This window comes from Trachurus japonicus, chromosome 6 (assembly GCF_045865225.1).
Source record: "Trachurus japonicus isolate A0001 chromosome 6, Traja_1.0".
Classification (NCBI taxonomy): domain Eukaryota; kingdom Metazoa; phylum Chordata; class Actinopteri; order Carangiformes; family Carangidae; genus Trachurus; species Trachurus japonicus.
The window spans coordinates 20,024,976-20,048,685 of NC_140912.1; the positions used below are offsets into that span (position 1 = coordinate 20,024,976).

The 23,710-nt window shown below is 41.8% G+C and overlaps 4 protein-coding genes across 7 annotated transcripts in view; 3 read left to right on the plus strand and 1 right to left on the minus strand.

Annotated features, from left to right (window-relative positions):
• Nucleotides 1–5,465, plus strand: part of LOC146986056 (GTPase HRas) — a 236,183-nt gene extending 230,718 nt beyond the window's left edge. For all 4 annotated transcript variants that reach the window (XM_085779651.1, XM_085779650.1, XM_085779648.1 and 1 more), the window contains exons 4-6: nt 1,362–1,521; nt 2,187–2,311; nt 2,518–5,465. In XM_085779651.1, coding sequence (XP_085635777.1) covers nt 1,362–1,521; nt 2,187–2,306 — 280 coding nt within the window. In that variant the 3' untranslated portion in view covers nt 2,307–2,311; nt 2,518–5,465. The remainder of the gene's footprint in view (nt 1–1,361; nt 1,522–2,186; nt 2,312–2,517) is intronic.
• A 1,106-nt stretch (nt 5,466–6,571) lies between these two features.
• Nucleotides 6,572–8,267, plus strand: LOC146986063 (tumor susceptibility gene 101 protein). Its single transcript, XM_085779640.1, has 6 exons — nt 6,572–6,670; nt 6,797–6,881; nt 6,989–7,054; nt 7,220–7,383; nt 7,763–7,868; nt 8,110–8,267. The coding sequence occupies exons 1-6, from the start codon at nt 6,629–6,631 to the stop codon at nt 8,226–8,228; spliced, it is 582 nt and encodes a 193-aa protein (XP_085635766.1). The 5' UTR covers nt 6,572–6,628; the 3' UTR covers nt 8,229–8,267.
• A 1,098-nt stretch (nt 8,268–9,365) lies between these two features.
• tsg101a (tumor susceptibility 101a) lies at nt 9,366–16,433 on the plus strand. Its single transcript, XM_085779639.1, has 10 exons — nt 9,366–9,730; nt 10,323–10,410; nt 10,534–10,599; nt 11,640–11,803; nt 12,138–12,264; nt 12,628–12,685; nt 12,845–12,939; nt 14,325–14,527; nt 14,620–14,859; nt 14,957–16,433. Exons 1-10 carry the CDS (start codon nt 9,689–9,691, stop codon nt 15,044–15,046), a joined length of 1,173 nt encoding a protein of 390 aa, XP_085635765.1. The 5' UTR covers nt 9,366–9,688; the 3' UTR covers nt 15,047–16,433.
• A 242-nt stretch (nt 16,434–16,675) lies between these two features.
• ldha (lactate dehydrogenase A4) lies at nt 16,676–23,292 on the minus strand. The gene is made up of 8 exons (XM_085779647.1): nt 23,212–23,292; nt 20,903–21,028; nt 20,271–20,388; nt 19,981–20,154; nt 19,679–19,852; nt 19,362–19,479; nt 18,128–18,251; nt 16,676–17,997 (listed from the first exon to the last, which is right to left on the minus strand). Exons 2-8 carry the CDS (start codon nt 21,026–21,028, stop codon nt 17,833–17,835), a joined length of 999 nt encoding a protein of 332 aa, XP_085635773.1. The 5' UTR covers nt 23,212–23,292; the 3' UTR covers nt 16,676–17,832.
• Nucleotides 23,293–23,710: the final 418 nt, after the last annotated feature.

A 23,710-nucleotide genomic window follows, 5' to 3' on the forward strand; every position in this document is an offset into this window, starting at 1 on the left:
AAAAATGGCTTCTGTTCTGTTAGTCCTCCTCTAAGCTTCTGTGTATGTGCATTTGTATATGCAGTGTGTGTTACAGGGACTCCCATGGGTGTGTTGGGGGTGGGGTGGGGGTGTATACGTCTCTGTGCCAGCTCTCTGCAGTAGTGGGGTGATGTCATGCTGTAGCGTTTAACACGGCTAAAGAAAGCTTAGCCCCCAACTGGAGGATTACAGCACGATGCCAATGAAATCGATCCTGACTCAATTAGAGGAGCGAGGAGAGGTAGCGCTCCCAAGGACAGGGAAGGGGAAAGAAAAGGGAGGGGGGGTGGAGAGATGACAGCGTTTTCTGTCTTTGCCACATTCTGTCTTGCTCATCACATCAGACACCAACATGCCAGTTTTACACGTGGCCTGTATGAGGCTTGCATATTTGCTTTGCCACTTCCTTCACAGTTATGCTGGGGTTTTTTGAGTTTATTGCACACACACATTTGTTTGACTTGCTGCAGGCCAGTGAGTTTTTTTTTTTCTCCCACTGTTAAACCTTTGTGCAGCTTGTGAAAGCATGCATGGATCTTTGGCTGGGTGTTAGAATAGGTGGTGGCCCAGTTAGAGCTGTTGAGTTATTTAAAGATCTGTCATCTGTTATACAGGCAACGATTGTCTGAGGTATTTTTCCAAAACTTCCCAGTGTTGTCAGTGTACTTACACTTCATGGCAACTGCTTAAAACTGGACAGGTCATCTTAACAGTATATTCCTCCTGGTTGAGAATATTATAGGCATTCTTGATAATGCCTATAATAAGACTTTACCTGCTTCACCCTAAACAGGTAAAGACGTGCGCTTTGCCGTCAAGTCTCAGAGCAAGTGTGGTCATAAACACCATAATCAGTGTTGACTGCAGCTGGGCTAGGCTGACTGTAGTGGCTGTATCCTGCTGCACTGTGGCTGGGGGAGAAGAAGGGCTGAGCTGATTGATCTGACCCACTCCTCTCACTCAGTTCCCCCTGGCTGCCTAGCGTTTGGCGCTGGCTGCTGTAGGGATGAGGTAATGCTGTTTGCCGCCTGCCTGTTGTCCATCCCTACCCCTCCCTCCCCTCCCCTCCCCTCCCCTCCCTTCCACCTCCCTCCTTCAGCAGTGCAGCACAGCCCAGCACCAGCGGGGCCCTGGCTCTTCCTCAGGGTCCTAGAGCTCCCCGGGTGGTTGGTTCTCCAGTGGTGAAGCTGCTGCTGCTGTTGTTTATGAAGCTGGAAAGGATTTTCAATATGTCACTGTGATAAAACTGTGCAGAGACGGGGTTGTTGAGGACACGCCCAGAGTTCTTTTGCAAATGAAATGTCAGTTATTGCAATTTCCTTTTGTTTTGCAATTCACAGAGAACAGATTAAACGCGTAAAGGACTCTGACGATGTGCCCATGGTGCTTGTGGGAAACAAATGTGACCTCCCAGCGCGCACAGTGGACACGAGGCAAGCCCAGGAACTTGCACGCTCCTACGGCATCCCTTACATTGAGACCTCTGCCAAGACACGACAGGTAGGTGGTGAACATTAACACACGCTGTACATGCACTGTCTCTTTTCCTCTCTTACATTTAAGACCACAAACTCACAAATGTACCTGATTCATACTGCATCAGTCTAATCAACAATTTATGGCCGCGTTCTGATGACGGCCCTGTAATATTTGTTTATGTTGTGAGGTGTGTAATGGCGCGCGCATTAACACATGAAGCACAGTGAATGGCCTGCGGCACGATGTGATTTGTGTTGCTGGGAACATTTTATTATGCTGCAGGCGATGACTCATAGCCAGGTTACCTTAGCTGGAGAACAGAGCTACAGTATGTGAAAAGGCCTCGGAAGGACAAGTCACCACACAGCTCCCACTGTCTGACTCACTGTGACACTTTATGTAGGTTCATACAGACTCACACATTCATCACCACAACAAGCTGAATTCAAATGGTGGAGTATGTAAAGAACCAAGCAATGACGTCACATTAGTTATTATGATTTCTTGATTAAGGGTCCCTGAAATGGTCAGGGTTGCCATGGTAATGTTGCAAAAACCTCTCAACGGCGAGTACACCTGAGAGGTTTGATGTCAGTTCTAATGTGGCATGTTCTGCTCATAATCTTTTGTTCTAAGCTTCTGTATGTGGCTTTTACTGAGCTGTGTGTTTCTATGTGTGTTTACAGGGAGTAGAGGACGCCTTCTACACACTGGTCAGGGAGATCAGACAGCATAAACTGAGGAAGCTGAACCCACCTGATGAGAGCGGTCAGGACTGTATGAGCTGTCGCTGTGTGGTATCGTGATGCAGGTAAGACAAAATGTACATTTATCTCTTGACGCAATAATATAATAAGTAAATTGGTCTGTTATACTGGAACTTGACACTAGAACTGTAAGGAAAAATAAATGTGAATCCATATTTCTCCCCAGTAAATTTGATTATGTGACAGTTTCCCCAGAAACAGCTAAATGTCACTAACATCTGCTCTTCTCTTGTGTCATTTCATTCTGCAGCTGACTGTTGCACGTTGAGGAAAAATGCTACAGCGCGTAGTGGCAGCATGGACTTTAATATAGAAAGATAAAACAACTCAATGATGAAATATAAACTTTTTCAAAAAGAGGATGATTGAAGTAAACGCTCTCAAGGAAACCACCAGAGCTGACTGAACCATAGACCTTTTTATGGAAAGGATGATTTTGGATTGTTGCCGAAGCGGCTAGCCTGAACTAGCCTGGTCCTGGTCCTGGTCCCATTTTTTGGTCCACACGTCGACCTGTGAGCAACACCACTATGACTCTTTGTCAACTCCATTGTGGTCTCGCTGGGTAGCTCCACAAGTTTTCTGCTAACTTATTGTTTTCAGTCTCAACACTGGTCTTAAAGGGGGTGTCACCAACCACCCTCCCGCCTTGAACGCCTAATTCCACTCCTCCCCCACCTGACCACTGGAAGGACTGACTGACTTAAATGGAAAAGACTGGAATGGACATTTAGTTACCCCAACACCTCTTACATAAATGTACATCTCCATCCCACCCTGCCTGCCTTTGGCTCCCCTCGAATGGCTTTGTAGTCCCTTCATGATACTGAATTCAGGGGGGTGGAGGCTGACGTGGGAATGGCTATAATTTGTTGTTGTTGTAACAGTTAGCCTATCTGTAAAAGTCTTCAATTTAGTTTCTGATGTGGAGCTTCTTTTTGTGATTGGAAGATGCGAATGTCACTGAGCACTATGTGAGCAAGGGTGTTTATTTCTGATGGCACCTGATTTGACAGTTTTCATGACCTGCCCAATGTAGTTGGAATTCCTTTTTCAGGGTAGATATCTTGAATGGAGAATCTGAAGATAGATGACTTTCCAGAATGCAGCTGCCTTCTCTCCTTTCAGATGTTTTTTTTTTTTTAAGCTAAGACTTGTCTTCGTGGAATAATAATAGTAATGGCTAGTGTACGTAGGTTCTGGTGCAATAGGATTCTTTACTGTCCGATTTACACAAAGTATTGGGAATAAACCACCTCTCGTGACTACTTATTTTCCTGTTTTACTTTGGTTTAGGAAGGAGAGGTACAGTGCATGAAAATGTAGACATCTTTGCAATTCCTAAAGCTGGAGAGGTTGCCTGTAGAATAGGAGGAAAGCCCTACACTTGTACAGTTACACAGCGGCAGATTATGGTTTTAAATGAAATAAGAACCGGTTGATTTTTTTTTTTGATTGTGAGAATTGTTCCTTGTGGTTAATAAGGCTCAGGAATCAGGGTCCAGGAAGGTCTCCTGGAGACCAGGGTTTCACCCAGGATGTCACCAGTTAGCTTTGCAGAGTGTAATGCACAAGTCCTGCCTCAGAGTCAAACTTCAGTTTTCCCACACACCATGCTATCCTCAAACTGCTTCTCTCTCTCTCTCTCTCTCTGTCTCTGTCTCTCTCTCTCTCTCTCTGCCACCTCAGCTCTTCAGATGAACAATAAAAGGTCAGGTGCTAATTATGCCATCATAACCATATTTACTTTATGTGTGGGACTGTTGTGTGTAACAAGTGATGGATATTGGTTTTATCGGAGTGCAACGCTTTGTTTCTTAACAATGACTAGCTTGTGCTCTCCACAACTGCATTAATTTACTGCCTAAATGAAATGGACTGCTCTGTGTTTACTTGGCCTTCTGTTAGCTAGTTTGTACCTCATGTATGCAGCAAGCACGACCTTAGACAATTGTGTGTTCTGTTTGCTGCATTGTTTTGTTTATGTTTGACTGTGTGCGACTAAAAAGATATAGAAGTGTGTTGATTTTAGACATGCGCTGTACAGAATTTGAATGACAGGACAGGCCCCTAAAACACTACACTGATTTTTTTTTTTTTTGAAAGGTGCTTCTTTTTAAGGGCATGTGAGTCTGAATATGATTCTGTTTAACACAACTGAAAATGAAAAACAAAACAAATTAAAGAGAATTCTTCAGACGCCCAGAAGAAGCCAACTTGTCTTGCTCTCATGTTCATATGACATTAAATTCCCTTACATTAGGACATGGTAACTGCTAGAAAATGTTACTTTTAGTCCAGATCATACTATAACAAATTTAGAGAATTGGTAATGTATGAAAATGTACGGAGTATCAGACACTACAGGCAGGTTTCGGTAACAACCTTCAGATGCAAACCTCAGACATCTCAGACCTCTTAACATGAAAGACGTCAAATGTAATTTTGCCATTGTCTCTTTTAATAGAAACAAAGTTATTTTTTATTGATTTTGTACAGTTAAAGTGACTCTTTTTTTCACTTATGATAACATCAGTCTAGTTACTGTATGGATGAAAGTGGTCAACTTGTTTTTATCAATTAACTGTTCATTTCTCTGCTTAGAGGACACATATGAACTGTGAATGTGTTTAAGTCTTTGGATATTGTTTGACATAAGCCTCGTGTTTAAAATTTACAACACTGAAATAATGCAGGGGTTGGTCCCACTCCGGGCTGTGTTGTTCCTAACTTTTATTTCGTCACCCATTGTACTCAAACCTTCTAATGGTAAAAGAGCGTGGAGTTTGTAACATGTAACTACGGTCCCAATAGTAGCGTATGCTTGTCCTCTCCCTGTCGATCTTTAAACAGTACATTCATAATAATACCATAGAATTCCACAAATCTATGCATTCAAATTCCCATTGCATTAGAATATCACTGTCATGTTTCCGCAGGGATACTCCAGCCAGCAAACCACAACAAGTATACAGGTCAGAAAACCTGGCGAGCATGACAAAGACTGCACGGACCATTGGGAGTTTTGCACAAGGATACAGTGGGCTCAAGGGCTTGTTTCTCGCCTTGCTAACTGTGGAATGGATGCGTGGAAGGAATTTGTGAAAATGTCAACTGTTTAGCTATTTAAGATGTATTTACTCTTTGAAAATGTGGCAAAATGTATTGCAGGACAGGAATAAAGATGTCAAGATGAAACTGTGTCTGGATCCTTCAACTGTCAAACTACTATGTTCCACTTACATTTTGAGATTTGCTGCCACCTACAGGCTACTCTGTATATTGAGTATAACAATCATTGACAAGGACTTTTTTTTTCTTCTGAAAAAATCAAAACAATTTTAACTGTTCCTCAGTGAGTGTAAATGCAGCGGATGTGTATATAAACGGTCTTTACAAATCTTTTCCCTGTTTGCCTGGAGGGATCATAATGTGCTTTTTAACGATGTGGGTAAGCAGTGATAGAGGTTCAAAGGACGGTCATAAACCTCGTGTTGACGTGAGTTTTACCATCAGCAGTGCTGTTTATGAGAAGTTTTGGCTTGAACAGGTGAACTGGCCACACCTCCACTCTGGGCATTTCACTCTACAAAGAGAAAAACAAATGAGACCACAGTGACCTCACAGATAAATGCTTCCTTTATTTTTCCCAATAATCTACCCATGGTGTCAATGTCTTTTTTCCTATCAGTTCTGATGTTATTTGGTCACTTCCAGCAACTGAAAGGGGAACAAGGAAGTGCAGGAAAAGCTGTAGGATTGAAAGATGGGAAGCTCAGTGAGGCATGGCTAATATTATTTCTGATTTAATTGTATTTGTCAAATCATATGTTATATACTGTATATAGTATGAGCTCATTTTAAAGATGTTGGACAACAGACAGTCTTTGTTTGACCAACAGTGGTTACAGGTCAAGATCATTATTGAAAGCGCTTTGCAAAAATGATGGTAAGTGGTGAGGAAGTGCAAAACAGCAATGGACTTCGGTACTGATACATCAGCAGGGTGATCCTAACAATGACCTCACCTGACCAATGAGATTTAAAAAAGAAAAAAAAAGAAGAAGAAGAAAGAAACCCAGCACTGGGCAGCTTTGTCATAAATTACAAATTCACATATATGAAGTCACTGGGTCAATATTATGCTGTCTTCCAATCTTGTTTGTTCAAGCCATGTAGCTTACTTTTTAGGGCAGACAATTTGCATAATTGTGAAACTCTTCCATTACTGGCTCTTAAAGGTCATAAAAGATATGAGGTTATCCATAAACCCCAGAGAGACAGGTAGATAGACAGACAGACACAGGGTGAGGACTGGGACACGGTAAAATTTATATTTTCCTTTTGGATAAACCACAAACATGTCATACGGTATTGATACCATAAAGAAAATGCTTCCAAAGGTAAGAATAATCATTAACAATTGAGAGAAAAATTATTTTTCTCTCCCTAACCTGTACATAAACAAGGTACTGTACTATTGTTAGATGATCTTCTCAGTGATTGTTTTTTCTCCTTTGGTTTTCAAGGCTTATGTTCGCAAACATGTGGCTCATGAAATATATGCTGTAACGACTCAGTTCAGAAATCTTGTGCCCATAATGGATAAATATGGTAAGATGCAAAAATATATATATTAGCTCACCATCTGTTGCTCAGCTTATTCAATATGTGGTTGATGTTAACAAGTACTGGAAATGATACAATCCATTTTCACACAGTTTACAATGATGGGACCAGAAAGAACTTGATGACTCTCACCGGAACCATTCCTGTCTTATATAATGGTAACAATCATTTCACATTTTTTACTGTAATCCCTTTTTATCAGCTGTATTGCAATCAGATGTTCGCTTTCATGTTGATTCTGGTCATTTGAAATAACAAAAATAAAAAGACATCACTGGGAATATGTAAAATAAAATATACCCTTTCCCTTGTTTTTATACAAGACAAGACCTATAACACCCCCATATGCTTGTGGCTTGAGGAAAGCTACCCCCAGACTGCACCCATCTGCTATGTCAGACCCACACATGAGATGATGATCATCACGGGAAAGTTTATCTCCAGCAATGGTGAAGTGATGATGCCTTACCTGGAAGAGTGGAAGAACGTGAGTATATGTGAACATAATGGGACTGCATAAGGTACACAGGAATATAAGATTTAATTTGAAAGGAAAAGGGGTAGGCATAAATAAGTATTCACTTCAGCCTACTCCTTTTTGGACATTAAATATACCTTCCAACATATTTATTTATTGAAACAATTTAACCTTTTGCTTTGTTTAGTTTTCACATGTCTGTTTTTTTTATTATTGTTGTTATTATTTTACTACTGTACTGAAACATTATCTTGCTCTTTGACAAAATTGACTGGAACAGGGTTGATAAGGAATGATAGTTGCTGGCACTGCATGTTCAGCACAGTGTGGTTCAGAGCTTTAAGGCCGTGCTACTTTGGTGCATGTAACTTTTCCTTTCCTTCATCAGGGTGAGTGTGACCTTGTAAGCCTGCTACAGGTGATGACAGCCATATTTGGAGACTTTCCTCCAGTGTGTATGCAGCCTCCTCAACCAGAACCCGAGCAGGCCTCATGTAAGTAACACTCAAACTGTCAGACAGCAAGGCTCCATGTTGTTTCAAACCAACAACAGTGTCGATGCCCTAGATACAAGCTGATGTTGATAAGACAAACCAAGATTCATATCTAGGCCAAACATGATTAAACACGAATCTAGGTTCACCCCTCATAACTCTAAGGCTCACAATATCTTTCTCAGGTCAACACGTTTATGAATCTGTTTTGACTGATAAGACGCCTTCTTTGTTTCTTTAGGTTGGCTACAGTTCCAGAGGCAAGCAGAGGTGCTTTCAAGAACAGATGGGAGTTTTTATCTGTCTTTACCCAGAGAAGATGGTCAACCTTTCCAGCAGGAAAATGAAACCAACTGTTAGTCTATTGTGTACAATAATTGTGACAATAATTTGTGTAAATAGCTACTATTTGGTGTTGCCTGTGTGTTTTATACTGTGTACAGTGTCCGATGGTATCCATTGACTGTTTTATAGATAATGAATTAATGACTTAAGACAATAGAAAACATGCCGTGCCCATATTCAATGATTAGGACTGTAAATTTCAAACAGAACCCGATGAAAAGATATCTGCTATGTTTGATGGGAATGTTAAAGAAATGTTATGGATTTCTTTTTCTTATAAACAAATGGTAGCCTATTTGAATAGCCATGTCTTTACAGGTAGCTCATAAAATAATAATATTGTGTAATATTCTTGCATTTGTTGTGGCCACAGAAGATTGGGTCTTTGGACCATTATAGGCTGCTACACACCCAACTGCAAACACAATGCAGCAGGGTGTGGTTGATTTAATTTTGACACAAGAGCAGAACAGAAATTCTGTCAACTCAATCCAGCTTTGCTTTTTGGTAGATATTAATTAGGCTACTGTGTGAAAATATAAAATATTAAAAGCCTTGATTAACCCAAATCTGTAAGAAAATAAAGTCCAACTATTTCCAAAGACTGCAATTGCAAATGTATTATTATTTTGACTGTGCAATTAAAACACCATCACAGTTTTAGAAACAATTTCTTTAGCCTACTTTTGTCTTATAAAATATTGATTGATTAATTGATTGATTGATTGATATAGCCTATTATTAATCACTAGGTGGAAATTAGTTAGTCCCAGCAGCACTTTAATAAAAAAGCAAAACACAATCTAATCAGACAGAATAAAAGTAGGCTTGACACACAACACCCAATAAACTTCAGATTAATTCAAATGCACACTTCTGGAGGCCACATGTAAAATAAATCTAAAAACAATTGGCTACAAGGTTAGGCCATGCAAAGAAGACAGTGCCTATAACTGTTCCACAGGTGCTATATAAAGTCAAACCTCTCTTATCAATTACAATCACGTTCGATATAAAGCTATCAAGAAAATGTAAGTAGTCTATCGCTTTGTAATGTGTGGACTGGACTCTGGTGGTTTGACCGGTTGGACCAGGGTTGGATCACACCGTGGAACTGACGCAGGCGGCGGACAGGAAGTAGTCAGGTACTGCTTCCTTTTGTTGATAATCGGGTGTTTGTTTTCACGCCTCTATTCAGAACTATTGATTTGTATCTGTTTTCTGTCCACAACTGCTGGATCTCGGCGCTTCGACAACAGAGGCACCACTTGTGCTGGACCGGAGGGTTTCATATAGAAACCAGATCGCTGCCCTGACTATTAGCCAGGCCCGAAGCTGGGCGTTAGCCTAGCATCCAGTGAAGCCCTGCTAGCTGGCGTTAGCTTGCCTTAGCTGTCACCCCAGCTGGCCTTAAAAACAGCTGTTCACCCATTTAACGCATTTTAAAAGCCGCTGATAACAAACACTCCGAAACCATGGCAGTTGTCAACGAAGGTGCCCTGAAGAAAATGCTGAAGGTAAGCCTCCTGCTTCAACTGTTTTGCTGTACTTGGTGGGCAACAGTAGCAAGTCAGCTAACTAATGTTACCGTCACTAAACATGGCGCTGTTAACTAGACAGCCCCTGATCAGTTCCAGGAATTTGATATGCTTAATAATCAGGCACTTTCTGGACAATTATAAAACATTACATTTGGATTTGGTCTTTGAGTTGTGTAAAATGACCGCTTTTGTAAATACTCTATACGGCTAGCTTGTTAACACTAGCTTCCGGCTATCTCGCATAGCCACGTAGCTAGTGTTGAGTTTAGTGCTAACGATTGATTATAAACATGTTCCAGAGCAACTACCCCCAGTCTGTGTATGGCTGTTTTTAAATGTCAGTTTTCCAACATTATTCTACATGTCAATAGGCTGTTGCACGAACTATAGATTTTAAAGTGTCTACTTTTATCAAGGAAATTTTGAAAATGAAAATGTTGAGAGTATAAGTTACACTTTAAAGATGGCATCGGATTAGAACAGGAGAGAAGAGTTAGGTTTAATGCTTTCTAAACCTTGAAACTAAATGTGTTTTTTTCCCTCTCTCCTCTTTTCTTTCATGGTACAGCAATACAAATACAGAGATCTGACCGTCCGTGAGATAACCAATGTCATTTCCCAGTACAAAGACTTGAAGCCAGTAATGGATGCTTATGGTAAATTAAATGATACTAATTTCCACTGTTTGACCCTTTGATCACAGTTATGTCTTTTATATAATTGTTTACACTGTATCAAAATTGTTTTAGTTGTTAACGGGCACTCATCTTGTGTTTCAGTGTTTAATGATGGCTCCACAAGAGACCTCATGAGTTTAACAGGAACAGTCCCAGTGAGCTACAGAGGTGAAGAATGTTTTTCTTATTTTCTAAATAACACTTTCTGTATAAAACCATATTGCAACATGTTCCTTTCATTGCTCCATCTTCCCTTTTGCTCTCTCACTTGTCTGCTTGCACTACCATGCTCTATTTATCTTGTACTGTTTTGGCCCAAATTGTCAAATACGTACTTGTGTCAATTCAAGGGATATATAGAGAGAAGTGGTTTGATCCAAGACACACACAATTCTAGAACGAGCATGTGCTTACAAAAAATTGAGTCTTGTATTGTGCTTGACTAACCAGTTTTCTAATATGTCATTTCTTATGACAGAAAGTAATTTATCAAGCATTAAAGGGATACTTCACCTAAAATTGATAAATCGCCAATTTTCTACTCACCGTCATGCCAAGGAAGGGTTTTCAGAGTTATCAAAACGCTTTTGGAGTTCCAGGGGGGGTCCGGCTGGCAACAGATTTTCATATAATGGGGGCGGATAGTGCTCACTTTTGAATTGTCCAAAACACACATTATGAAACATCCAAATACCTCCATACTGGTCGTCAAGTGTCCTGAAGCCGCAACGAGAAAAAGTTGTTCGGAAAAAATATTTTTAGCCTTGTTGTAGTAGCTCCCAGTGGCTCTGTTGATGTTTGTGTGCATGCGCGAGATTTGCTGCGAGATGTTCTTCCGTGTTTACATCATATATCCAACAACTACGAACGAACATCTCGCAACAATTCTCGCGCATGCACACAACACTTGGGTCAGTACGGACAACAGTATGGAGGTATTTGAATGTTTCATAGTGTGTGTTTTGGACGATTCAAAAGTGAGCACAATCCGCCACCACTACATGAAAATCCGTTGCCAGCCGGACGCCCCGTGGAACTCCAAAAGCGTTTTGATAACTCCGAAAGTTCTCCAAACCCTTCCTTGGCATGATGGTGAGTAGAAAATTGGTGAATTATTGATTTTGGGGGAAGTATCCCTTTAAGGGCAGAGAAAGAGCATATTGAAACTTAACTGCCACATTTTAACTCTGTGTGTTTGTATCCATTAGGCAATGTCTACAACATCCCAGTGTGTCTGTGGCTGCTCGACACATATCCCTACAACCCTCCTATATGTTTTGTCAAACCTACCAGTGCGATGATGATCAAAACTGGCAAGCACATCGATGCCAATGGCAAGATCTACCTGCCTTATTTACATGAGTGGAAGCATGTAAGTGTGAGGTTATCAGTCAGTATTTTTACCCACAGTTTTGACAGTATATGAAATGTATAAAATAATATTTATAAGAAGCACAAATATTGTTTAAGACATTTTGAGGTGTGACTACAGCGGTGACATTTTTGAAATAGTAGATGCTCTACCAAAGTGTAAGAGGAACATTTTGCATATATTTAGCATTTTTAGTCATCAGCACAAAAAGGGGAAGTCACAAGGGCCAAAAATGTAGCTGAAGCTCTAAGGAATATTTAACCTGTAACTTTCCTTTTGATAATCAGAGGGGCAGTCGTATGGTTAATAATTACATCCACTGTGTATTTTACAGCCTCAGTCAGACCTGTATGGCCTGATTCAGGTGATGATTGTGGTGTTTGGAGAGGAGCCTCCTGTGTTTTCACGTCCAACTACACAAGCTCCCTACCAAGCCTTCCAAGCAGCTGGACCCCCAAACCGTGAGTGACAACAAATTTTTGTCATAAACGAAGCAATCTAGGTATTTTAAGTGTTGTCCACATTGAATCACAGATTGTTTTCATACAAAGTCATATATTACCTATAGAGCTATTTATGTTATATATTTATACGCATTTACGTATTGGGCACTGCTCAGTGTACTGTAAGGTGTTAGTAATATGTCTTAGACCCCATTTATGGATATAAGAAACGCCTCTATGCATTTATTTTCTTCAGCACCAGATGGAGCTCACAGCACATCACTGACACTGACAGTAAATGTGTTCTAGTGAGAGAGATGAATAATATTTTGACCTGTATGTCCTTTGATCTGAATGTTTCACTATCTATGTCTTCCTTAGCTTCCTACATGCCTGGCATGCCTGCGGTGTCACCGTACGGCCCAAATCCTAATCCAGGGTAAGATGTTTGCCAAGTAGTTACCTACAGCTAACATGTGTACTGTATGTCCCAAAACACCTGTCCTGGCTCTGTTTGTCACATATAAAAACTAAAAACACTGAAACTGACTTTGGTTTGAAAGCATCAGTTATGTATTGATAATATAACTATTTGCAGAGGCTACCCAGGATACCAGTACCCAGGAGGCAACTCTTATCCTGCAACTGCAGGCACTACACATTACCCAACCCAGACTCCAGTCTCTACAGTTGGTATGTATGACATTTAGTATCTGAGGTGGTTTATTTCAGTTTTATATCAGGGATGCACTAGAAATTTTAAATCTGCACTGGATTGAAAAAAAAAAAAAAAATTATTGCGTGAATTTCTCCACAAATGTATTCCACACGTAAATGTATAAAATGATATTTGGCTTATTGAAATATTACATTACAGTGATTCAATTACATAAGAAGGCAAAGATTAATTCACTCCAGACAAAACAATGCCTTTTCGTCTTTCCATGGTCTTGATTTAACCCTCAATGAAGACACTTGACCTTCTGACTCAAACTCTCTCACCCTCTGTGTGACTTCAGTGGCTCGCTGAGCCATCACCAAAAGGTCGTTTCTGTAACTAGAGTGGGGAGGTTTAAAGGCCAAAGGGTAGGATGGGCCTGAAGGGGAAAAAACAGTCTCCTCCAGCTCCCACACCCTATACCTTTAGAAGCACAGAGCGCTATGTTTAGGATAGGAACAGAAACTCCACACAAAGACAGACCCATGATCATAGGACCCATCTGCTGCTCCAACATCAGTTAGCACCAGTGAAATGCTGGTCACTGACCAGCAGGCAGGAGGAGTGTAAGCCGTCTCCTATTTTTAGAGAAGAAATGGCTTTGCCTGTAGACTACTCAGATCTCAAGGCTGATCAACTCTGACATTTGTAGTGCTGACTCCAGACTGCACATGAGGTGGTCTTGACTCTGAAGACATTTGTCATGGTATTTTCAATTGCATAACCTGGGATTTGTCAGAATTTAAAGCTAAAATAAAATATTATGAACACTATGATTTTGTAGAGCTCTAACAACACTCATCATGGATAACATTCAATCTATAACCTAAATGAATGAGCATCTAATCTCAGTTAATTACAGATGGGCGATAAAATGAAGATGGAGCCCAAGTTAATACTGGGAGAAACATAATGGAGGCAGATGAATACAGACCACAAGGGGTCACTAAGTGGTTGCAGTGGGGAAATGATGAGTCTTATGCTGTGTCATTCAAAATTACCATATCTCAAAGGAAGCTTGATATTTTTGCAAAATTTTGGAGCACTATTTTTAACATACCCGCTCTAGCCATTTCAAACCATCAAATGAGTTAGTAATGTAGTGTTGTTGAGGTTTGTGAAAGGCATTTTACAAAGATGCGTGTTAGTTTTCCTTGAATTTCATATCCATACATACCTTGGTCATGTGGCTCAGTGCTGTGCTTTGACTTGGTTCTGGACTTGTGTCACTGCAAAATGTTATCTTTTTCAGTTTTGCCTAATTTCATATTGTCAATGCTTGACAGAGATGCCTGTGCCAAACATAACAATTTCACACCTAACAACTGTCATTCTCACTTTTTTACCTCTTTGTCTAAAGGTCAGAGCCGAGATGGCACCATTGGTGAGGACACCATCCGCGCATCTCTGATTTCCGCAGTAAGTGACAAGCTTCGCTGGAGGATGAAGGAGGAGATGGACAGAGCTCAGGCTGAGCTTGATGCCCTGAAGCGAACAGAGGAAGACCTGAAGAAGGGACATCAGAAACTGGAGGAGATGGTCTCAAGACTGGACCAGGAAGTGGTGAGATGTCTCTTTCAAAGTGTTGAATCTCTGTTTATCAGCATGTTTTTAATGAGAACCAAATTAAACAATGATTCTATGCTTTCTGCAAGACTGAGGTCGACAGAAACATTGAGCTGCTGAAGAGAAAGGACGAGGAGCTGAGTGAGGCCTTGGAGAAGATGGAGAACCAATCGGAGAACAATGACATTGATGATGTCATTGTGCCCACGGCCCCGCTGTACAAACAGATCCTGAACCTGTATGCAGAGGAGAATGCAATTGAGGACACCATCTTCTACCTGGGAGAGGCCCTGCGTAGGGGCGTTATAGATCTGGAAGTTTTCCTCAAGGTGACCAGTTCAGCACCAGCAAATCACACGAGAAAACAGGGGAAACACGTGATAGCCGTCTTCTTTTGAACTGACTCTTACTTTCTTTTTGTTACAGCATGTACGCCTCCTGTCCAGGAAGCAGTTCCAGCTTCGTGCCCTCATGCAGAAAGCCCGTAAGACTGCCGGCCTCAGTGACCTCTACTGACCCACACTGACTACCTGGAAGCTTCTATATTTCCTTCCTCTCTTCCTCTCCCTTCTTTCTCCATTTCTGTCTTTCCCTATGAAATCTGAAGAGCAACACTTATGAAGAATTGGGCTTTCTTGTTTTAGCACAGTGACATTTGAAACTGTGTCGCCACAGTTGTTGTTGTGTGACAATATTTGTATTATGATCTGACCAAATACATTTTTGAAATCATTATGCATTAACAGTCGTGACCCACACCTTACTCTTGTGCCCCAATATATCCAAGAAAACCAGTCACTTTGCTGTGAACCACGCACTGTGGCTGACATGAAATCCTGCAACCTGTACGACACATACCATATTGGTAAAAGTGAGGAACAAGCCTATTTTGTGCGTAGGGTATGTGACATTTGCCCTAAGTGTTTGTGGTGCAGCGGGATGTCGTGCAGCGAGTTAGGGTGTCAACCTGTGCTTGCTGCACTGCGGGGTAGCCAACGTGTTCTGCTAACAATACCATTGCCAGACAAAGTCATTTGTCTAGTAAGCACAAATTGTTAGGGGCTAGTAAAGAGGGGCTTTGTAGAGAACCCTGCATGTCCATACTCCTCATAATGAAAAGGTTAGGCTATGATATAAATACCCTAGGCAACCTTTCAGGAAGGAAGGACAGGGGTTCAGCCTCAGGATTTAATGCTGTAAGAGGTCTGGGTCATGTTAAGTAGCGATGGAGTCAAATGGATCGATTTTCCTACAGTAGAAGGGATAGTCGACGACCTGAACTGTGCATCTTCTCTGTCTTGTTGGGATCTGTCAAATGAGCTGAACTTTGAGTCCCCATCCACTTGCTCTCACTATTGTAAGTTGTTTCCCCTGATCTGTGTGTATCTCCTTCAGATGGTGTGAGTGAGGTTCTCTCTCTGTGTGTCAGCTGCTCAGGTTTACCCTCCAGTCTGACTGCGCTAACCAGTCAATCATGTACAGTGGTCTCTTCGCTCTGTACACGGTCTCAAATTTAGGTGGGCAGTCTTGACATACGTATTTCTATAAGGTATTACAAAAGAAAATCTGTATCTTGGTTTATGTTTCTTTTTTCTTTGTGTTGTCCACTCATTCTCAGCTCTGCTGTGAAGTTTAGGTTTTCAGTAAAAAGTTGTGAATAAAGCCAGAGCGTTGGAGGGTACAAAAAAAAATAAAGAACTATTGTACTAATCAAAAAGTTAACTTATGTAAAGTTTGCAAAACATGTCTCATTTAAATTAGCCTTTTACTAAATGCACTTTGAATTGTATGATAGAATATCTGCTGTTATTTTTTTTTCTTGTTTCCAATTCAACCACCTGTTCTTTTATATCTGTAGATTTATGTAAATCAGTACAAATAAAAGAAATCTGATTTAATGGTTCATCTCTGTGAGATCTTTTTTTGTTGATGTGTTGTTGATGCTATTTTCAGCAGGCGCAGTGGTATGTAGTTAATGTCCTAGTTTTGGTTTCCTACATAAAAACCTCTTAATCTGCCTCATGCTGATCCGTACATGAGCAGTGAGAACAGATGAGACTAACCCTAAACCTTCCCCTTTGAACGTGTTGACTATCTTTTTCCTGGGTGGAGGAGGAAACACAGAAAAGGAACAAAGAGACACACTTGTATCAGTATCCTGGCAGATTTATTTGATATTACAGCAAATAAAAATCAATACCCACCTGCCAGGACAGGCAGAGTTCCTCAGTGAGTCAGTGAGGGATTGTCCCTATCTATTGTAACATTGATACATAAATAGATCTTGACAGTATTAATAGTGATAAATAATATCATCATTTTCTCTTTTGATATCCTTATTTCCAGAGTCAGGTGGAGAAAAATAAATACAAAACCCTTTGAGGGTAATTAGGGTGCGCAAACACCTTCTTCAGGATTGTTACATTCAGTTATGATTCATAACCTGACCCATGGTCATCATCATAGCCGACTGTTTCCCATTGGCTCTCTGTTATCTCTTTGCTGAGTTCAACTATGGCAAGTCACCCTGTTGGCAACACCTTTAATTCTCTGAGATGTAACCGTTCTTGACAGCAGCTGTCTCTGAAATTGGTTTTTCTGTCAGTGCACTTGTGGTTAGGTTTGTTCGAGAAGGCTTCAATGCCACCCAGAAGATGCAGCATTGCTTTTTTTTTTTTATCTCAAGTGATAAGGTACTTTGGTATCACAGGATGTTGGCCCTGTGATAGATATATTTATAACTGTGTTGTTATGACTCTGGGTGGTTAGGAAGCCCTCCTCAGAGAATGGAATGTCTCCATTATACTCCAAATAAAAAAAATAAACAGAGGTTACCAAGTGGGAAAGACCAACTGGTTACAATCACAGAATACACTGGATACATACAACTACAAACACGGAGTGTACGGAAGAAACAGTAACAGTATACAGTAGGAGTACGTTCAAAATGCATAGGCTTTACACCTGACGACAGACAGACAGACAGGAACCTCCTCTCTCCAACAGGCTGAGATCAAAGGCTAAGATACAGTATGAGACGTATTTCCAGAAATTCAGTCATGACAGGGAGGGAGGAAGGCAGGAGAGGGACTGGCAAAGGACAATGACATCCGTGCACGAATATCTGATGGTAAAATCTAGCTTCCACTAGTTAAGCTACAAACACTTGGCCTTTTTTTTTTCTCTTTGTAGATATTCAAAGGTCTCATTCATCCGTTGCCACGAGGGACACAGGAGGTACAGTAGGTTGGGGTTGACCACGTGGTGTTCAGTGTGGATTGAAGACTTCAGAGGAAAGCTCTTCACAGGGTGAGCTCCTTCTGCACGCCCCACAGGGTCTCGGCGCTCTTGACCAGCTGCTTCTCCTCTTCGGGCTTCAGTGTCATGTGAATGACATCTGTCAGACCGCTGTTGCCCAGGACACAGGGGACACTCAGGAAGACCTCATCCTTCACTCCATGCATGCCCTAACAGATGAAAGGAAGAAGAAGACATAGGACAGAGTGAGCAGGCTGACTCAAGAAGACTCAATTCCAGTATCAACAGGATGATTATTGTCATCTAGGATTTCCCCCATCTTGTTCTCAGTTTCCTCACCTGGACCAGTGTGGACACTGGGTGCACTTTGTGCAGGTTCTTTGTGATGCTCTCGACCAGGTCAGCCACAGACATGCCGATGGCCCAGGAGGTGTAGCCCTTCAGCTTGATGACATCATAGGCTCTGCAGTGTACACAAATATATGAAAATAATGAGAACAGGTTCTCTCCTGGACTCAAGTGAAAGTCAAGCTGCTAGTTCACGTTGGCATTTAGGACTATGTTTTTCATTGTCCTCTAATATCCCTTATCCATCTTGTCATGCTGAGAATTTATCAGTTTAGCTGGGTGTTGGCTGATGCTGGTAAATTCAGAGCCTCTGCTGTGCTGCTGAGCTTGATGCATGCTGCAGAGAGTTGGCACATACAATCTGGTCTGCAATGAGTTATTTAAATGACCAACAACCACAGACTCAAATCCATGATATAAAGTGCAGTTTCGTAACTCACTGATACATTTGACAGAAGTGTCAACAATGTCTACTCAGAATAAAGCCTTTCCTCTGCTGGCTGAGTACACAGAGAGGGGTGCGCTTTGTCACCTCTTTTCCGTTGGGACATACTTTCTTTTATACCTGAATACCTTTGCCAATATCCAAGATAAATCACCTATTGTGTTGTACATGACTGTCCCTAAACACCTGAGCTGAGATAGGTCAGGCTGTCTCGCTGATAAGGCAATTATGATAAAATATCAAAGATTACAGAAACCAATGTTGCAATATTGAGTTAAGTACCATGGATAGATCACATTAATTATATTTGTTTGAGAGAAAAACCTTTCCGCAGTCTGGATTTAAGTTTTCCATTTATTTCATTAAGGCAGACCTGGGAGTCTTAGTGAGGCCATGAGCTCTACTGTATTATGTAACAGGGAGTAAACATGGCTATTATATTACCAAGTGCCGGGCTCTAGTGAAACCATAACACAGCGGTGCACTGTGTGCCTGTCTCTGCTTGCCTTTGGCTCATTTATCTGGTTGAATTCCTTCCTGGGGTTAGTCGGTTCTTACTATACTCAATTGTGCCTGCTGGGATTTTTAGTCTTAATAAGCAGCTGTGACTGTGGGGCATTAAACCCAAAAGATCTGTTTCAATAAACCATCATGTTTATCACTCCAAGGCTGGACAGATGGTGTCTATACCCATGGAGGAGTGTGAGACAAGGAAATGTGGAGTTTTTTTTTTCTTTTTCTATCTCATTGGTGTTATACTGAAATCTAAACCATACTCACCCATCAACCACCATCTTGTGAACACCCTTCCAGTTCTCAGTGTCACCCTCAGCTCCCATCTTGGGGTTGAGAGACTGCAGAGAAACTCCGGCAATGTTCACACCACTCCACACAGGCACTAAGAGAAACAGACACGTAATAGTAATCGGTTAGTTGATGTTGAATATGAAAATTGTATCAATAGTGACAGATATGTTGACATAAAACATACATGTGATCCGGCTAAAATCAAGATTTATTAAAGATTAAAGAGTAACTGCGAAGTACAGTAGGAGACTGGCTAACTTGAGATTTTATTTTTAGTCGCAGCTGCATACCACTGGAGTCTCCGTGCTCGCCGATGATCCAGCCGTGACAGCTTGAAGGGTGGAGGTGGAGCTTCTCTCCCATGATGTGGCGGAAACGGGCGGAGTCCAGGTTGGTGCCAGAGCCGATGACGCGGTGACGGGGGAAACCACTCAGCTTCCAGGCCACGTAGGTCAGGATGTCCACTGAGAGTGTGAAGAACAACAGGAGAAATGATCAGTTATTGATCTGGACCTATATCTACAAGTCTAAGGCCCACACCTTTCTTTTATCACACTCCCATCCTCCCTCCCTGCCTCCCTCTTAGCCTCACCTGGGTTGGAGACCACCAACAGGATTGCGTTGGGGCTGTACTTGACGATGTTGGGGATGATGAACTTGAAGATGTTGACGTTGCGCTGCACCAGGTTCAGACGGCTCTCACCCTCCTGCTGGCGGGCACCGGCGGTCACGACCACCACCCTGGAATTAGCTGTCACACTGTAGTCTGGTGAGAAAAAAAAAAAAAATCATCATCATTTCATTACAGATCACTCAACATCCAACAAATTCATCAGTAGTCAAAGGTTTTCATCTTTACTTTTGTATTCTTTTTTTTTTTACCTTTATCACCGACAATCTTGTGTGTCTTCAGGAAGAGAGATCCGTGCTGCAGGTCCATGACCTCACCCTTCAGCTTGTCCTCCATCACATCAACCAGAGCCAGCTCATCGCACAAGTCCTGATGATATACAGTACACACAGTAAGTCCCTCTGACAGCTCAACGCACCTCAACAGTGTATATCTTACAACAAATCTATTATGCTACAGTGAAGCTTACTGTAAGTGCCTGACCTGTAGGTTATGCCCAGCTAACAATATGGAGATAAAAGCTAAGAATGACACTATTCACCTCTGCCTAGACTTGGTAGCAGTATTAATAGTTTTAAAGACCCACAACCTGGTTTCTCTTGGCCTCTATTGTTCCTCATCTGACACTGATCAAGCTAAACTATTGTTAGTGGGACAGGATGGTAGAAGGGAAGTTCCTGTTTTGAAACCATTTTGCATATTTCATATTAATAATGCTAATGCTGTGGTCATGGCTCCTCATGCCAGCCCAGCAGTTCACTTTTGTTTCTTGTAGCTTGTAATACATCTGCACTTCACTTTTATTCAGTAATACAAACACATCATCACCCAACTTTTTCCATTCATTTCAATCACACCTCCTCTTTCTCTCTTTGCGTCTCACCTTGAGCAGGATGCTGACGGCGGAGGCCATGCCCACCATGCCGACGCCCACCACGGTGACCTTGTTCCTGGTGCCAATAGGCTCCTCCTTCATCACATGGGTGATCAGCTTCTCCTTGGTGGTCATCTGAAGAGAGTGAGAGGTATGACACCATAAGTGACATTAAAGACATATGGAGTAAAGAATGTGGGAGAAAGAGGGGAAAGAGGGAAGATAAGATTTAAAAGAAGAGGTAGGATGTAGTAAGAAAGGAGAGTGAGAGTGGAAAGAGTGAGGCAGTAAAGCAGACCTGTATAACGCATGTGGCACCTCCTGCCAAGCCCTCACAAGGGCGTACGTGACTGCTTTGTCATCCCACAATGAGTCAAGCGTGGCTTTCCCTTGAATTTCATCATCGTTACAGAAGTGAGAGCGTGCTCTTTTCATAACCCCCAAAAACACAATTTTGATCAACCACAAGTTCCAGTTTCTTTCTCAATAATCTACCACCCTCTCCCATTTTTACTTCCTCAAGTGGTTCAGGGACTGTACTTGCTTGTACAGTGCCTCTTTAATTCTCCATGGCAACTAGAGCCTGAGAAAGCACCGTAGCCTGTCTTCCCGCAGCACAGACCAGCCCCGGCTGACGTCACACTCTAGTATTTATGTTTCCTGTTTGAGGCTGGTAAGGCTGGGCCCTCTCCCTCTCGCTTTGCAGGCGTTTACATCACCAGCATGACTGTGTAGTGGAGTGAAGCACGTAGTAGAGTACCTGACAGGATTACCTTCCTTGAGAGGATATTTAAAACCTCTCCATGGCGAGTTTGCACACAATAGTAAGATATTGTAAGTGGGACAGTCATACCGAGCATCCCTTTATCCAATTATCTGTCGCTCAGGCAGGAGCTAGAAGCTTATGGCACAGCAGAACCTGACCCAGAGGTGTTGGCTCAGTTTGCTCTTCATCACAAGGCAACCCCTTTGTCAGCTCGCAGTAAAAGATTGCTGGTCAGTGCTCTCGTCTCAATATAAGCTGCACAAACCAGCCAAGTGACTTCCTTAGTAGCTTGACTGAATGAGGATTACAAGATGGATTATTAGTAGCTAAAGGGACTTAATGCGATATGGTTGGAGAAAGAGAGAGAGATGGATGTTTAACGTCAAGCCTTGGATTATATAAATAAGAAGCTGTTTCACACAATTGAGCCACTAAGACGGCTTTGTGCATGTGTGTGTATTATCACACTTTCCACCGCATCATGACATTTACTTCATTTGATCACCAGGAGGTCAGCAAAGGTTTACTGAGCTCGGACAGGGTGTCAGGTTATCACGGCCTGGCTTTTAGTATCTGGTCTTTCGCCTTGCTATTTTGCAGGTGACTGTGAACACTCCACTGAGTTTCACACTCCCAATCCAAAACTCTGTATTTCTACCTGTAGTGGAAAATTCACCAGCAGGAAAAACTAGTCTTTCTCTGCACGGTGCATTCATACCATGTTATCAGACAATCACCTGCAGCTGCCAACATACTACAACCGTGGGTTCATTCACAACTCTGTGCCAAGAATAGCATTAGACTGATTAAACCAGAACGTGTAACCAATGCAAAGTAACAGTAGACAGCTAGGCCCTAAAGTGATGTCTGCCAAAGCACGGAAACATTAGTGATTCTATATCTGCAGCATCAACATTACTCTCACTGACACATGTTCTCCAGTGATGTGATATCAGTGCATTTCCTGGGCCAGGTTCAGCACTGCTGTCTGGAAGATGGTCGCCACTAGCAGCAGAGGGCACTTGTGTAATACTGCGTATATTACATCAACAAAATGCTCTGATGCAATGAGAGGAAACTGATTAAAACCACCTCCCTCTTTGGTGCTGTAACATATATCTATTATAGAGGATATCTATTATATTTCTTTTGAATCATGCATTTTGAACGTGATCGTGTTATAATTTCCTGTTGGCACATCATGCATGTCCATAATTTATAAGTTAGCCTTCCATTCATTTCAGTGACATGAGCGTCACTGCAACAAGTGGGAAACGCACATCCTGTTGCTTCCTCACTTAAAACTTCCCGTTATCGCACCGATTCGACGTGCTTATGTAAATCGTGACCTGTCACTATCGTTGTTGACTTCTATAGCCTACATCGGCACACCCCTCCTCGTGTCATCTTAAAATGCGCATCTGTTTTAATCAATGAAACACGCACGCGAGACACTGGCATTTCCGGGATAAGCCTGAAGTGTAGCCTATACCTCCTAAACGGACAACACGCTATGCTGCCTTAATGTTTCAGTGTGATGCCTTTCACTTACCTTGAGTCTTTAGTTAAAAGGGTGAAAAACCCGAGCTGGAATGTGATCTCCTCCTGAGTGCAGCTTTTCCGCAGAAGTGGTGCTGTGGAGGCGGCGACTCTCCGTATTTAAAGACAGCCTCCTCCGTGGACGTTACGTGCACATGCTAATGAGGGTGGGTCTTTGGCTGCTGCCGAGATGTGTCTCATGTCACGTCCTAGGGCCTAGGCCGGATGCTGCAGTGAGTCGATGCACATCATCCGTTTAGCCGCCTCGTTTTATAATAAGTGGAGATACTTTGTAGCGATATAAACACTAGACGCGACAATGGTTTTGAGAACCATGATGTCCCGCGGTCTGTGTCACATCAATATTCACACTCTAACTTTCATATTTTAAAAGTGAGGAAGACTGATACATTGTGTTATAGTGATGATGCAATGTGATGGTTGTAGAAAAATTCATTCATTCATTTTTTTTTTTTTTTTACTATTAGAAGTGATAAAAGCAGCATGATCAT

Excerpts from the sequence above, each read along its gene's own strand:
- LOC146986063 (XM_085779640.1), top strand. The coding sequence starts at position 6,629 with ATGTCATACGGTATTGATACCATAAAGAAAATGCTTCCAAAG. Across the intron at positions 7,055-7,219 it reads CATTCCTGTCTTATATAATG|ACAAGACCTATAACACCCCC; the intron begins GTAACAATCATT and ends TTTTTATACAAG. Across the intron at positions 7,384-7,762 it reads ACCTGGAAGAGTGGAAGAAC|GGTGAGTGTGACCTTGTAAG; the intron begins GTGAGTATATGT and ends TTCCTTCATCAG.
- tsg101a (XM_085779639.1), top strand. The coding sequence starts at position 9,689 with ATGGCAGTTGTCAACGAAGGTGCCCTGAAGAAAATGCTGAAG. Across the intron at positions 9,731-10,322 it reads CCCTGAAGAAAATGCTGAAG|CAATACAAATACAGAGATCT; the intron begins GTAAGCCTCCTG and ends TTCATGGTACAG. Across the intron at positions 14,528-14,619 it reads CAAGACTGGACCAGGAAGTG|ACTGAGGTCGACAGAAACAT; the intron begins GTGAGATGTCTC and ends GCTTTCTGCAAG.
- ldha (XM_085779647.1), bottom strand. The coding sequence starts at position 21,028 with ATGACCACCAAGGAGAAGCTGATCACCCATGTGATGAAGGAGGAGCCT. Across the intron at positions 19,853-19,980 it reads GTTGGTGGTCTCCAACCCAG|TGGACATCCTGACCTACGTG; the intron begins GTGAGGCTAAGA and ends TCACACTCTCAG. Across the intron at positions 18,252-19,361 it reads CACAAGATGGTGGTTGATGG|AGCCTATGATGTCATCAAGC; the intron begins GTGAGTATGGTT and ends TGTACACTGCAG.